Below are 16,220 nucleotides of genomic sequence, written 5' to 3'. Positions count from 1 at the left end.
CTTTGAAGCAGAGGTCTTCCTAGGCTCAGAGCATCGTAAATTGCCCTTAGCTCCAGTATATTCATGTGGAGAGAAATCTCCAGACTTGACCACACTTCCTTGGAAATTTCTTCCCTGTGTGACTGTTCCCCAGCCTCTCAGGCTGGCATCCGTGGTCACCAGAACACAGTCCTGAATGCTGAATGTGCTGCCCTCTAGAAGATGAGCACTCTGCAGCCCCCACAGAAGAGACACCCTTGTCCTTGGAGACAGGGTTATCCGCTGATGCATCTGAAGATGCGATCCGGACCATTCGTCCCGCAAATCCCCCTGAAAAGTTTTTGCGTGAGATCTGCCGAATGGAATCGCTTCGTAAGAAGCCACCATTTTTCCCAGGACTCCTGTGCATTGATGCACTGATACTTGGCCTGGTTTTAGGAGGTTTCTGACTAGGTCGGATAACTCCCTGGCTTTCCCCTCCAGGAGAAATACCTCTTTCTGGACTATGCCCAGAATCATTCCTAGGAACAGCAGACGTATCATCGGAAAACAGCTGCGATTTTTGGAATATTTAGAATCCACTCGTGCTGTCGTAGAACTACTTTAGATAGTTCTTTTCCGACCTCCAACTGTTCTCTGGAAACTTGCCCCTTTCAGGATATCGTCCAAGTAAGGGATAATTAAGATGCCTTTCTTCTTTTAAGAATCATCTTTTCGGCCATTACCTTGGTAAAGGCCCGGGGTGCCGTGGATAATTCAACGGCAGCGTCTGAAACTGATATTGACAGTTCTGTATCACGAACCAGAGGTACCCTTGTTGAGAAGGGCAAATTTGGACATGGAGGTAATCCGTGATGTCCAGGGACAACATATAGTCCCCTTTTTTCCGGTTCTCTATCACTGCTCTGAGTGACTCCATCTTGATTTGAACCATTTTATGTAAGTGTTCAAAGATTTCAGATTTAGACTATGTCTCACCAAGCCGTCTGGCTTCAGTACCACAATATAGTGTGGAAGACTAATACCCTTTTCCTTGTTGTAGGAGGGGTACTTTGATTATCACCTGCTGGAAATACAGCTTGTGAATTTTTTCCCAATACTGCCTCCCTGTCGGAGGGAGCCGTTGGTAAAGCAGGCTTCAGGAACCTGCGAGGAAAAAAATGTCTCGACTCTCCAATCTGTACCCCTGGGATAATACTTGTACGATCTAGGGGTCAACTTGCGAGTGATCCCACTGCGCGCTGAGACTCTTGAGACTACCCCCCCACCTCACCTGAGTCCGCTTGCACGGCCCCAGCGTCACGCTGAGGACTTGGCAGACGCGGTGGAGGGCTTCTTTTCCTGGGAAGGGGCTGCCTGCTGCAGTCTACTTCCCTTTCCTCTATGTCTGGGCAGATATGACTGGCCTTTTGCCCGCTTGCCCACATGGGAAACGGAAGGATTGAGGCTGAAAAGACAGTGTCTTTTTCTGCTGAGATGTAACTTGGGGTAAAAAGGTTGGATTTTCCAGCTGTAGCCGTGGCCCCCAGGTCCGATGGACCGACCCCAAATAACTCCTTCCCTTTATACGGCAATACTTCCATGTGCCGTATGGGATCTGTATCACCTGACCACTGTCGTGTCCATGACATCTTCTGGGAGATATGGACAACGCACTTATCTTGATGCCAGAGTGCAAATATCCCTCTGTGCATCTCGCATACATATATATAGAATGCATCCTATTAAATGCTCTATATCAATAAAATATTTTTAGTCAGGGAATTCGACCAAGCCAACCCAGCACTGCATCTCCAGGCTGATGGCGATCGCTGGTCGCAGTATAACCACCGTATGTGTGTATATACTTTTTAGGATATTTTTCCAGCTGCCTATCAGCTGGCTCCTTGAGGGCGGCCGTATCTGGAGACGGTAACGCCACTTGATAAGCGTGTGAGCGCCTTATCCACCCTAAGGGGTGTTTCCCAACGCGCCCTAACTTCTGGCGGGAAAGGGTATAACGCCAATATTTGCTATCGGGGTAAACCCACGCATCATCACACACTTCATTTTATTTTATCTGATTCAGGAAAAACTACAGGTAGTTTTTTCACTCCCACATAATACCCTTTTTTGTGGTACTTGTAGTATCAGAAATATGTAACACCTCCTTCATTGCCCTTAACGTGTGGCCCTAATGAGGAATACGTTTGTTTATTCACCGTCGACACTGGATTCAGTGTCCGTGTCTGTGTCGACCGACTGAGGTAATTGGGCGTTTTTTTAAAAACCCCTGACGGTGTTTCTGAGACGCCTGGACCGGAACTAATTGTTTGTCGGCCGTCTCATGTCGTCAACCGACCTTGCAGCGTGTTGACATTCTCACGTAATTCCCTAAATAAGCCATCCATTCCGGTGTCGACTCCCTAGAGAGTGACATCACCATTACAGGCAATTTCTCCGCCTCCTCCAACATCGTCCTCATACATGTCGACACACACGTACCGACACACAGCACACACACCTGGAATGCTCTGACAGAGGACAGGACCCCACTAGCCCTTTGGAGAGACAGAGGGAGAGTTTGCCAGCACACACCAAAAAACGCTATAATTACATAGGGACAACCTTATATAAGTGTTTCTCCCTAATAGCATCTTTATATATATATTTATATCGCCAATTAGTGCCCCCCTCTCTGTTTAAACCCTGTTTCTGTAGTGCAGTGCAGGGGAGAGCCTGGGAGCCTTCTCTCCAGCCTTTCTGTGAGAGAAAAAATGGCGCTGTGTGCTGAGGAGATAGGCCCCGCCCCTTTTCCGGCAGGCTCGTCTCCCGCTCTTTAGTGAAGTTTGGCAGGGGTTAAATATCTCCATATAGCCTCTGGGGGCTATATGTGAGGTATTTTTAGCCAGTATATAGGTTTACATTTGCCTCCCAGGGCGCCCCCCCCCAGCGCCCTGCACCCTCAGTGACAGCGTGTGAAGTGTGCTGAGAGGAAAATGGCGCACAGCTGCAGTGCTGTGCGCTACCTTTAGAAGACTGTCCGAGTCTTCAGCCGCCGATTCTGGACCTCTTCTAACTTCAGCATCTGCAAGGGGGCCGGCGGCGCGGCTCCGGTGACCATCCAGGCTGTACCTGTGATCGTCCCTCTGGAGCTGATGTCCAGTAGCCAAGAAGCCAATCCATCCTGCACGCAGGTGAGTTCACTTCTTCTCCCCTCAGTCCCTCGTTGCAGTGATCCTGTTGCCAGCAGGACTCACTGTAAAATAAAAAACCTAAGCTAAACTTTCTCTAAGCAGCTCTTTAGGAGAGCCACCTAGAATTGCACCCTTCTCGGCCGGGCACAAAAATCTAACTGGAGTCTGGAGGAGGGTCATAGGGGGAGGAGCCAGTGCACACCACCTGATCGGAAAAGCTTTACTTTTGTGCCCTGTCTCCTGCGGAGCCGCTATTCCCCATGGTCCTTTCAGGAACCCCAGCATCCACTAGGACGATAGAGAAAATAATAATAACAGTAATAATTATCAGACTCGTATGGATTAGGCACTTATCCAACTATTTGTACTCCAAAAGGAAGATAGAGACTTAGGTGGTCATTCCGAGTTGATTGTAGCTGTGCTAAATTTAGCACAGCTACGATCATCCACAATGACATGCGGGGGGACAACCCAGCACAGGGCTAGCAAGTGTTGGTATTTATCTGTGTCCAGGGCGCGTAAAAAAAGAAAAAGGTAATGAAACTTAACACATCCCTTGTCAAATGGGTATATGATGTCTTCTCCAGATTATGCAGGCCTATGAGTCCTTTTGTTCAGGTGAATCTTCTCGTTATAAATGGCTCCCAGTTCATGTCAAAATGGAGAGAAATAAGAGAGAAAAGAAATGTGTAGCACCGTTTACAACAGCTAGAATCGAGAATTCCACACAATGAAAGTTTTTAAGGGCGTACCCCACTCACACAGAAACAAGTAAGTGGGTTCCCGTAAAGGTATCTTTATTGCTAGTTTTTTTCTCCAATCCCCTCAGGTTAGGTTCACGTAATTAAGCGTGCCTGAATCTCACACCACATGGGGTACTGTAAACACGTAGGGGTAGTGTCTGAGGCAATTTCAATGCGTACCCTCACTTACACAGAGCAAAGCCAGAACATTCATATAACGGTTTCTTTATATCAACAAAAATCCTCAGGTGCGTACCCCAACTCACTCAGTAAACGATGAATGACTCCTATAAAGGTTTCTTTAAATAGATTCACTGGTATCCCTTTGGTGGATCCACAAGAGGAAAAGGAACTCTTTCTCCCAAATGCCAGACCAGAGTCATGAAAAAAATCCTTCTTTCTAAAACAGGTTTTTTATTCCAGACATAGTCCAAATTCATACAAAGAAATCACCACACATGGTGACAGAAAAAATAAAAAAGTAAAAATTTAAAAGTACAATAAAAATTCCAAAGGCAAAATTTGAGATAATAATCGGCGTGATTATTCCCTTTTTCCAGAAAACTACTCACAGTACAGTCGTCCGACGCGTTTCGGTCTCGAATGGACCTTAATCATGAACTTCATGATTAAGGTCCATTCGAGACCGAAACGCGTCGGACGACTGTACTGTGAGTAGTTTTCTGGAAAAAGGGAATAATCACGCCGATTATTATCTCAAATTTTGCCTTTGGAATTTTTATTGTACTTTTAAATTTTTACTTTTTTATTTTTTCTGTCACCATGTGTGGTGATTTCTTTGTATGAATTTGGACTATGTCTGGAATAAAAAACCTGTTTTAGAAAGAAGGATTTTTTTCATGACTCTGGTCTGGCATTTGGGAGAAAGAGTTCCTTTTCCTCTTGTGGATCCACCAAAGGGATACCAGTGAATCTATTTAAAGAAACCTTTATAGGAGTCATTCATCGTTTACTGAGTGAGTTGGGGTACGCACCTGAGGATTTTTGTTGATATAAAGAAACCGTTATATGAATGTTCTGGCTTTGCTCTGTGTAAGTGAGGGTACGCATTGAAATTGCCTCAGACACTACCCCTACGTGTTTACAGTACCCCATGTGGTGTGAGATTCAGGCACGCTTAATTACGTGAACCTAACCTGAGGGGATTGGAGAAAAAAACTAGCAATAAAGATACCTTTACGGGAACCCACTTACTTGTTTCTGTGTGAGTGGGGTACGCCCTTAAAAACTTTCATTGTGTGGAATTCTCGATTCTAGCTGTTGTAAACGGTGCTACACATTTCTTTTCTCTCTTATTTCTCTCCATTTTGACATGAACTGGGAGCCATTTATAACGAGAAGATTCACCTGAACAAAAGGACTCATAGGCCTGCATAATCTGGAGAAGACATCATATACCCATTTGACAAGGGATGTGTTAAGTTTCATTACCTTTTTCTTTTTTTACGCGCCCTGGACACAGATAAATACCAACACTTGCTTCTTCTATATATTGTTTTGGTAAAATCGGTGATTTTTACATAGGTATTTTGTCAGTGGACGGGCTGCTGTGCGCCAAACTTGTAGACCCTCCCTATTTTCTCCTTTTTTTTCTATCCAGCACAGGGCTAGCCCGCCCCGTATATCAGTCCCTGCCCCGTTGCTGAAATACAAAAGTTTTGCACAGCAGCGATGATTTTGTACTTCAGGAGTAGCTCCTGGACAGCGCAGCTTTTGCGCACTGGCCAGGAGCTACTCGTTACGCATCACATCACGTAGCCGCTGTGGCCCGCCCCCCGCACGGTCTGGCCACACCGTGCCCACAAAATGGTGGGCACACGCCACCGTGCCGCCCCCTCCCGCCTCTGCCTGTCAATCAGGCAGAGGCAATCGATGGGCAACGACAGCCATCGGCTGTCAGCCATGCGCTGACGCAGTTCTGACCTGATTGCTGCGATAAACTGCAGCAAGCGATCAGGTCAGAATGACCCCCTTAGTGCTATATTACCTGTGCTCAGTAGAGTGGGATACAGGGAGACTCACCCCGCTTCTAGGACCGATCAACATGTTTGTGAACGCTGATTGGATCCAGACGATAATAGTGCACACAACCGCTACGTGAACCTATAGTGAACACAAACGCCCAAGTGAACACTGACACTCCGGTCACACAGCCGCCTATGCTGCGACTGGGTCCCCTTAGTACACAGCGTCTCAGACAGAAGTGGGATAAACAGTTCATGGCGGGAGACTTGGAGGAAACTGGTCATGAACCAGGGGGAGGGGTGACCAGGGGAGCGTCTGACTCCCCACTGCCGAAATCAACCCTAGGGATTGCGGCCTCATACTACCCCTGGAACCTGTGATCCCTAAGGCCTAGGCTGGTGCACCCGAGGTGGCAGCTGCGTCAGCGACTGTTTGGTAGTCTCCTCCCAAAACAGTGTGGCTGTGTCTGCGTTCCCCCTCTAAGCGGAACCGATGCCTTACCTTCTCCCCATGCTCCAGCCACAGACTGGTAACGTTAGCTGGACCTGCTAGTATATCCGACGCAGACGCCAGCCGAAACAGTACTGTACTCATGGGTAAGTGTTGTCGCGACCCTGCAGGGAGTTGTTGGAGCGACTCTTTCTAAGGTACGTATAAGAAGCTTTTTAGAAATATCACTAAAGAAAAATAGTATGACTATAAAAATAAAATAAGAAAGCTGATGGCTGCTAAGAAACAGCAGCCCTCTGCCATGGTCCAGCTCCTGCCGAAACAAACAAAACTGAATTGCCTGAGCCAGGAGGAGGGGATATATGGATGGGCCCGTTGCATGCTGGGAGGCCGATAGGTTTGACCGTTTAGTGCAAATCCGCTATTGCGTCATCATATCCTGTAGATAACCTGTGGACCCTGCAGGAGAAATTAATAGGTGTGGCCAAATGGTTTGTTCATATAGTGTATATCCAGGTAAGCCATAGCTTTCAGATGCCCTATTTTCTGAGCTGTACTTCTAAGATTACAGGAATAGACTGGTTGATAATTGTAAGTCTTTTCCCCACAGCAAAAATATTTATATATATATTTTTGTTAACTCGCGTAAATTTGAGATGTCTTAATGTAAGTATTAATCCATGGTTCTTGGTGTTACTCGAGGACCATTTTTGTAGTTTATTAAGTTCTACGCACTGGGGGGCTAATCCAAATTTTGATCTGATTGTCCTTTTGGGCATTATCGTTCCCGCAATGCAAGCCACGCATCGGTAATGATGTCATTATTTCGACCCCCTTTTCACCCCTTAGGGGATGTTTATTAAAATTCTAATTACGTAGTTTTCCTATTTCCCACCTGCAGAATACTTATGTTTAATTTCATCTTCCTAACATATCGGGAAGTAAGATAATTAGTGATGAGTCACTGAGTGAGTGATTGAATGAAAGCTTTTGCATTTATATATAGATATATTTAGATTTATTTTCTATGATTTCTCATTGTAACACTCACCCAAAAAATTGAATCTTGCGGTTGGCATAGGAATATCACAAGTATCATTTCAACATATTTTATTTTAATTATTTAACAACTTACTGCTCAGTCGTACCAACTTTACCATTCTGAATCTGTAAAGCATACACAAATATATGAAGACTTCACAACACCTATAAAAGCAAAACTAACAAATTATATTTTACATGTACTGTATGTTGACAGTAATAGTAATCAGAAATGCAGTCCAAAATTTGTAATAAGCACATTCTAAGCAAATTACTTTAATGCCTGTAATACATTTACAGGAGAACATGAAAGCAACATTTTTCTTAACCCTTTCATACATATTTTTATAGTATTGATATAAAATATTAATGCTGGACGTACGCGTCCAGATAAAATGCCTGTCACACAGACATTTTATCTGCCACTGCAGATATCATGAACGTACACAGAGATCTCTCACACTGCAAGTCACGTGATATCGGTGATCCGCTCCTGAGAGGAGACATTTTCCTGTTCCTACCCACGTGAAGGTACAGGGGAATGTCCGTTGAACGGCCACGGTAGGGCATACACTGTCCAATGCAGATGATACGACACTGAAAATAATCAAATCCGAGGGACATGCTGGACAATTTGACATGTCCAACCAATATTACCGGATCGGCCGTCCGTATACGCTCTGCAATTATCTGGCTGATCCGATGATATCGGGCGTATTGGCCAGGTAATCGTAACACGTATGCCCAGCATTAGCCAGCAATTGGCTTCAAAACAAAAAGGTGTAAACACATGATGCCATGTGGATAAAGCACTTTGCTGCACTTCAATAACACAAAGGATTAGACGTATTACGACATTTATTTTCCATCTTGATTTTACATTTCTACCAAGCTTCTCCTGATTGCTTCTTCCATATTAGCTTCTGTAGGAGAGAAATAAAAAAAATAAAAACATACAAGTAAAATTGGGGATTTAGATTAAATGCCAAACATTTGCATTGTGAAAACAGAACCAGCAGTTTCTAGGGGTGTGATACGTTAAACCGGCAGAAGGGATGCCGCCTGCCAGAATGCCGGCAGCAGCGCGAGCGCTAAGAGTTCCCTTGCAGGCTCGGTGGCTCGCCACAGGATCTATTCCCACTCTATGGGTGTCGTTCACACCTACGAGTGGGAATAGCCCTGTTGCACTGGGATTCCGGCTGGCGGCTTTGTCAGCTGTCAGGATTCCGGTGTCTGTATCCTGAACGTCAGGATCCTAACAGCCGGCATTTTAACTACATCCCGTTTCTAGAAAGATATACTGTGAATAAGCTTGAGACATTTGTCATAGAAAATAATTTCCCCAAGACAGCACTTACAACAGATGCAAGATAGAGCAGAATATACACACAGCAGCCAACCTCACTATCATTGCTAATAATCCCACAAAGGAAAATCCAATTTTTCCACTTAAGTACAAAATGAGAAGCAACTGGCGAGGAACATATGCGATCCACACAACTATTCCCATCAAACTGTGCACACATTGCTATTATGGATGCTCATGAACAACCTACAGTATGTGGAGTGGAATATAATGAACATCGATTTATAGTTATCTATGATTGTCACCACGAAATTTAGAGCAAGTCTGGTCTTTAAAAGAAACACTGCTGCTTTAAATAACATAGCAATAATAGCTAATTTTGATAAACTGAGGATGTGTCATTCCATGTGACTTTCGTTATATTTCATGTCCATTTTTAGAAGTTTAAATACACAAAAATGTGCGTGGCATTATACACACGCCGGCACAGTAATAAACGGGGGGAAAGGGGGATGGGAGAGAAAGAGTGATATCAGCACACATACTGCTGATGCCTTTTCTCCCCCGTTGATTACAATTATTTGCAATCAATGGGGATAATTAGGTAATTACAATGGTTATTCCTAATTACACTCCCTGAAAGGTATAAAATCCAGGCCAGTGTCATTTCCTCCTTATGTCTTGAGGAAGATACACGGTATTGAAACGCATTGGCTAGGAGAAACTTTCTTAGAAGGAATCCTGTGGACTCGAGCTGGCTGGTGGACTGCATCATCCAGGGATGTCTATCTTACATGACCACTGCCTTTTTGGTTACTGTTATTCTGGTAAACAATACCACCTTGATTATGTTTGAGAGCATGAGAGTTAGTGGTTTCACACGCGTCGGCTCCCGCCGCCCGTCAAAATCCCACCTGGCTTTTTAACGCTGCCGTGCTGTAGAGACACATTCAGAGCAATGTGTCCTTTCACACGGCACGGCTGCTGGGTTGCAGCCGGAACTATCCACTGGAAGGTCCGGCTGCCGGGCAGTCTTTGGAGGCAGTAAACCGTGTGTGTGAAGGGGAGCTTTCATACACAATGGGGTTTTTTAGCCGCCGCCGCTGCGCATGCTCACAGCATTACACATGGCGCAAAGCCGTTGTGTGTTAAAGACCCTCCCGGATGGCAAAAATCCGGACAAAGTTTGTCCGGCTTTTTGCCATCCGGTGTAAACCGGGTAGTGTGTTACAGCCCTTAGGATAACAGAGTAACCGGTTGACAGAAGTTGTCAGAAAAGGCCAGTTGATTGGAACTTTTTTTGTTTTTTTATCGGATTTCCAGTTACTGCCAGCTTGCTCCATTATGCTAAGTATTCATCAATTATGATGTCCTTGATCTCACCTGGGTAACTCTTTCAATCACATTCAACACAGACCCAAGTTCATTACATTTTCCAGTAAATGTGTTCCAGTACCAGATTTCCATTGAGTCTTGAAGACCATTTTGCAGCAGTTACAACTGTGGTCATTGCTATACAAATGAAACATCCAGCTGTGGGCATACTAAGTGGTTATGTGCATGTACCGTAAGTATGGAAAGCAGATGCCAAGTACAGGCAAAATATGTTAGAGGACATAAATACTCTAGACACAGAAGGTAATCACCTTACAATGGGCAGACGTTGGACTGCACCAACCTCTGATAATGTGCATGATTTAAAATAAAGAAAAAACACAAAAATCTCAACAAACCTTCATCCTGTTCCACTGAATTCATTTCAATGTCTGCATCATCTTTTTCTGTAGAAAAGATAAAAAGTCCATGACTTTATGCAGACGAAAGTACAGCCATACAAACACAAAAAGTTAACGTCTACGTAAATGGTGCCTCCACTCAAATATAGCACTACTTGAGATGTACACTGTTTTACAGTTAAAAAAAAAATAAGATTTTACTTACCGGTAAATCTATTTCTCGTAGTCCGTAGAAGATGCTGGTACTCCGTAAGGACCATGGGGAATAGACGGGCTCCGCAGGAGATAGGGCACTTTAAGAAAGCTTTGTATTCTGGGTGTGCACTGGTTCCTCCATCTATGCCCCTCCTCCAGACCTCAGTTAGGGAAAATGTGCCCAGAGGAGATGGACAGTACGAGGAAGGATTTTTGTAAATCTAAGGGCGAGATTCATACCTGCCACACCAATCACACCGTATAACTTAAGATAAACTTACCCAGTTAACAGTATGAACAACAACATAGCCACGGTATCACCGAAAACTATGACATAACCCTTATGTAAGCAATAACTATATACAAGTCATGCAGAAGAAGTCCGCACTTGGGACGGGCACCCAGCATCCTCTACGGACTACGAGAAATAGATTTACCGGTAAGTAAAATCTTATTTTCTCTAACGTCCTTGAGGATGCTGGGACTCCGTAAGGACCATGGGGATTATACCAAAGCTCCCAAACGGGCGGGAGAGTGTGGATGACTCTGCAGCACCGATTGAGCAAACAGGAGGTCCTCCTCAGCCAGGGTATCAAACTTATAGAACTTTGCAAAGGTGTTTGTCCCCGACCAAGTAGCTGCTCGGCACAACTGTAATGCCGAGACCCCTCGGGCAGCCGCCCAAGAAGAACCCACTTTCCTAGTGGAGTGGGCCTTAACCGATTTCGGTAATGGCAATCCTGCCGTAGAATGCGCCTGCTGAATCGTGTTACAGATCCAGCGAGCAATAGTCTGCTTTGAAGCAGGGGCGCCAACCTTGTAGGCTGCATACAGAACAAACAAATTTTCAGTCTTCCTGATCAGAGCCGTTCTGGTCACATAAATCTTCAAAGCCCTGACTACATCCAGGGACTCTGAATCCTCCAAGTCCCTTGTAGCCACAGGCACGACAATAGGTTGGTTCACATGAAAAGATGAGACCACTTTTGGCAGAAAGTGAGGACGAGTCCTCAACTCTGCCCTAGCCACGTGAAAAACCAAGTATGGGCTTTTATGCGATAAAGCCGCCAATTCTGAAACACGTCTCGCCGAAGCTAACGCCAACAACATGACCACTTTCCACGTGAGGTATTTCAACTCCACAGTTTTAAGTGGTTCAAACCAAGGTGACTTGAGGAAACGTAACACCACGTTAAGATCCCAAGGCGCCACCGGAGGCACAAAGGGAGGCTGAATATGCAGCATCCCCTTCACAAAAGTCTGTACCTCAGGAAGAGAGGCTAATTCTCTTTGAAAGAAAATGGATAAGGCCGAAATCTGGACCTTTATGGACCCTAATTTTAGGCCCAAGGTCACTCCTGTTTGAAGGAAGTGAAGTAGACGGCCCAAATGGAACTCCTCCGTAGGAGCAGCTCTGGCCTCACACCAAGAAACATATTTCTGCCATATACGGTGATGTTTCAACGTCACGTCTTTCCTAGCCTTGATCAGGGTAGGAATGACTTCCTCCGGAATTCCTTTTTCCGCTAGGATCCGGCGTTCAACCGCCATGCCGTCAAACGCAGCCGCGGTAAGTCTTGGAACAGACAGGGCTCCTGCTGCAGCAGGTCCTGCCTTAGAGGAAGAGGCCACGGATCTTCTTTGAGCAACTCATGCAGTTCCGGATACCAAGTCATCCGTGGCCAATCTGGAACAATGAGGATTGTTCTGACCCTGCTTATTCTTACAATTCTCAACACCTTGGGTGTGAAAGGAAGAGGAGGAAACACATAGACCGATCTGAACACCCAAGGTGTCACCAGAGCGTCTACCGCCTGAGGATCCCTTGACCTGGCGCAATACTGCTTTAGCTTTTTGTTGAGAAGGGACGCCATCATGTCTATTTGAGGCAGGCCCCACCGATCCGCGATCTGTGCAAAGACTTCTTGATGAAGTCCCCACTCCCCCGGATGCAGGTCGTGCCTGCTGAGGAAGTCCGCCTCCCAGTTGTCCACCCCCGGGATGAACACCGCTAACAGCGCGCTTACATGGCCTTCCGCCCAGCGTAGAATCCTGGTCGCTTCTGCCATGGCCACTCTGCTCCTTGTTCCGCCTTGGCGGTTTATATGAGCCACTGCCGTGACATTGTCTGGCTGAATCAGAACCGGTCTTCTCCGAAGTAAGTTCTCCGCTTGACGCAGGGCGTTGTATATGGCCCTCAACTCCAGGACGTTGATGTGGAGACGTCTCCAGGCTTGACCAGAGACCTTGGAAATTTCTTCCCAGTGCCACTGCTCCCCAGCCTCGGAGGCTTGCGTCCGTGGTCACCAGGACCCAGTCCTGAATGCCGAACCTGCGACCCTCTAGAAGGTGAGCACTGTTCAGCCACCACAGGAGAGATACCCTGGTCCTGGGAGACAGGGTGGTCCTTTGAACCCGGACCACTTGTCCAAGAGGTCCCATTGAAAAGTCCTCACATGGAATCTGCCGAAAGGGATGGCCTCGTATGAAGCCACCATCTTCCCCAGGACCCGCGTGCACTGATGCACTGAAATCTTCTTTGGTTTCAATAGGTTCCTGACCATGGTCATGAGTTCCTGAACCTTTTCGATCGGAAGAAAAACCTTTTTCTGGTCTGTGTCTAGGATCAGGCCCAGAAAGGTCAGACGCGTTGTAGGAACTAGCTGGGACTTCGGTATATTGAGAATCCAGCCGTGTAGCTGCAACGTCTTCATGGACAGAGACACGCTGTCCAGCAACTTCTCCCGAGATCTCGCCTTAATTAGGAGATCGTCCAAGTATGGGATAATTGTGACCCCCTGCCTGCGCAGGAGCACCATCATTTCCGCCATTACCTTGGTGAAAACCCTCGGGGCCGTAGAAAGCCCAAACGGCAACGTCTGAAATTGGTAGTGACAGTCCTGCACTGCAAATCTCAGGAACGCCTGATGGGGGGAAGGGGGAATATTGGAACATGAAGGTATGCATCCTTTATGTCCAGGGACACCATCCAATCCCCCCCCTCCAGGCTGGCGATGACCGCCCGGAGTGATTCCATTTTGAACTTGAACCTTTTCAAGTACAAGTTCAGAGATTTCAGGTTTAAAATGGGCCTGACCGAAACGTCCGGTTTCGGGACCACAAACAGGGTTGAATAATATCCCTCTCCCTGCTGGAGATGAGGAACTGTGACAATCACCTGTTGAACATACAATTTTTGGATTGCTGTCAACACTGACTCTCTCTCTGACGGGGAAGTCGGCAGAGCCGATTTGAAAAACCGGCGAGGAGGCAAGTCTTCGAATTCTAGCCTGTATCCCTGAGCAACAATCTCTACTGCCCAGGGATCCACCTGCGATTGAACCCAGACGTGGCTGAAAAACCGAAGACGAGCCCCCACCAGATATGCCTCCCCCCGGGAAGCCCTAGCGTCATGCGGTGGACTTTGCAGACGCAGGGGAGGACTTCTGCTCTTGGGAACTAGCTGTGTGCAGCTTCTTTCCCCTGCCTTTTCCTCTGGTAATAAAGGACGATCCCCGCACCTTCTTGTTTTTATTGGAACGAAAGGACTGCATTTGATAATGAGGTGCCTTCTTAGTATGCTGCGGGGGGACATAAGGTAAGAAATTCGACTTACCAGCCATAGCCGTAGAGACGAGGTCCGAGAGGCCGTCTCCAAACAACTCCTCCCCCTTGTACGGCAAGGACTCCATGTGCCGCTTAGAATCGGCATCTCCCGTCCACTGCCGGGTCCACAAGAGCCGCCTAGCAGAAATAGACATAGCATTTATTCTGGAGCTTAATAAACAAATATCTCTCTGAGCATCTCTCATATACAAGGCAGCATCTCTGATATGCTCTATGGTCATTTGAATGGCATCCCTATCTAAGGTGTCAATCTCCGCAGATAAGGAATCTGCCCATACCACAACCGCACTACAAACCCAGGTCGACGCCATAGCCGGTCTAGTAATAGTACCGGAGTGAGTGTAAATGTGCTTCAAGGTAATTTCCTGCCTGCGATCAGCCGATTCCTTGAGGGAAGCCATATCCTGAGAAGGCAGTACCACCTTTTTGGACAAGCGTGTCATCGCCTTGTCCACTTTTGGTGAAGATTCCCAGCGTATCCTATCATTTTGTGGAAAAGGATACGCCATAAGAATCTTTTTGGGAACTTGTGGTCTCCTATCTGGAGAGTCCCAAGCCTTTTCGCACAATTCACTTAATTCAAATGATGATGGAAAAGTGACTTCAGGCTTTTTCTCTTTATACATGTGTACCCTCGTGTCAGGGACAGGGGGTTCCTCAGTAATATGCAAAACCTCTTTAATGGCCATAATCATGTACCGAATACCTTTTGCCACCATCGGCTGTAATTTTGCATCTTCATAGTCGACACTAGAGTCAGAATCTGTATCATCGATCTGGGATATAATGCGCTTCTGAGACCCCGACGGGCCTGGCGCCACAGGGACAGGCATGGACTGGGTGCCTGACTGATCCCTAGCTTCTGCCTTGTCTAACCTTTTATGCAATAGATTGACATTTGCATTCAAGACATTCAGCATATCCACCCATTCCGGTGTCGGCGTTGCCGACGGCGACCTGACATTCAAACACTCCCCCTCCACAGTCAGCGAGCCTTCCTCGTCAAACATGTCGACACACGCGTACCGACACTTCACACACACGGGGAACCCCTTTTCTGAAGACAGTATCCCTGTCAAGGCCCTTTGAAGAGAGCGAGTATGCCAGCACACACCCCAGCGCAATAACCCTGGAGACCAACACAAAACGTTTTTCCCCAGCAGCGCTGTGTAATATGTAAACCGCCAATTATGTGCCCCCCCCCTCTCTTTTAAGCACCCATTCACCGTGTGTAAGCAGGGGAGAGTCCGGGGAGCTTCCTCTCAGCAGTGCTGTGGAGAGAAAATGGCGCTGGTGAGTGCTGAGGGAGAAGCCCCGCCCCCTCGGCGGCGGGCTTCTGTCCCGCTCAAACTTGGTAAAATATGGCGGGGGCTCTTTTATATACATGTACAGAGCCCACCTGTACATATGTATATAGTCTTTTTGCCATGCAGAGGTTTATATTGCTGCCCAGGGCGCCCGCCCGTTCCCCCCCCCTGCGCCCTGCACCCTTACAGTGACCGGAGTGTGTGAGGTGTATGGGAGCAATGACGCACAGCTGCAGTGCTGTTCGTTACCTCAGTGAAGCTGAAGGCTTCTGCCGCCTGAGACGTCATCTGACTTCTGGCTCTGTGAGGAGAATGGCGGCGCGGCTCCGGGGGTGGACGCCCAGTAAGAACCTGCGTTCACCCCCTCTGGAGCTAATGGTGTCCAGTAGCCGAGGAAGCAGAGCCTATCTTTGACAAGAAGGTCTGCTCCTCTCTCTTCAGTCCCTCGATGCAGGGAGCCTGTTGCCAGCAGTGCTCCCTGTGAAAAAGTAGTAAAAAGTAGAAAGAAAAATGCTTTCAGGCAGAGAACTCTGGAGAGCTCTCTGCAGTGCACCCATCTTGCTCTGGGCACAGTGTAAAACTGAGGTCTGGAGGAGGGGCATAGAGGGAGGAGCCAGTGCACACCCAGAATCCAAAGCTTTCTTAAAGTGCCCTATCTCCTGCGGAGCCCGTCT

The 16,220-nt window shown here is 46.9% G+C and overlaps 1 protein-coding gene across 5 annotated transcripts in view; it reads right to left on the bottom strand.

Moving 5' to 3' along the window:
• Positions 1–7,429: 7,429 nt before the first annotated feature.
• Positions 7,430–16,220, bottom strand: part of ZNF451 (zinc finger protein 451) — a 319,768-nt gene continuing 310,977 nt past the window's right edge. For all 5 annotated transcript variants that reach the window (XM_063916733.1, XM_063916730.1, XM_063916734.1 and 2 more), the window contains 2 exons: positions 10,415–10,462; positions 7,430–8,298 (listed from right to left, as the gene is read on the bottom strand). In XM_063916733.1, coding sequence (XP_063772803.1) covers positions 8,252–8,298; positions 10,415–10,462 — 95 coding nt within the window. In that variant the 3' untranslated portion in view covers positions 7,430–8,251. The remainder of the gene's footprint in view (positions 8,299–10,414; positions 10,463–16,220) is intronic.

Source organism: Pseudophryne corroboree, chromosome 4 (assembly GCF_028390025.1).
Source record: "Pseudophryne corroboree isolate aPseCor3 chromosome 4, aPseCor3.hap2, whole genome shotgun sequence".
NCBI classification, from domain to species: Eukaryota; Metazoa; Chordata; class Amphibia; order Anura; family Myobatrachidae; genus Pseudophryne; species Pseudophryne corroboree.
The sequence above is the reverse complement of the archived record's forward strand: the minus strand, read 5'-3'. Positions and strand labels throughout refer to the sequence as shown.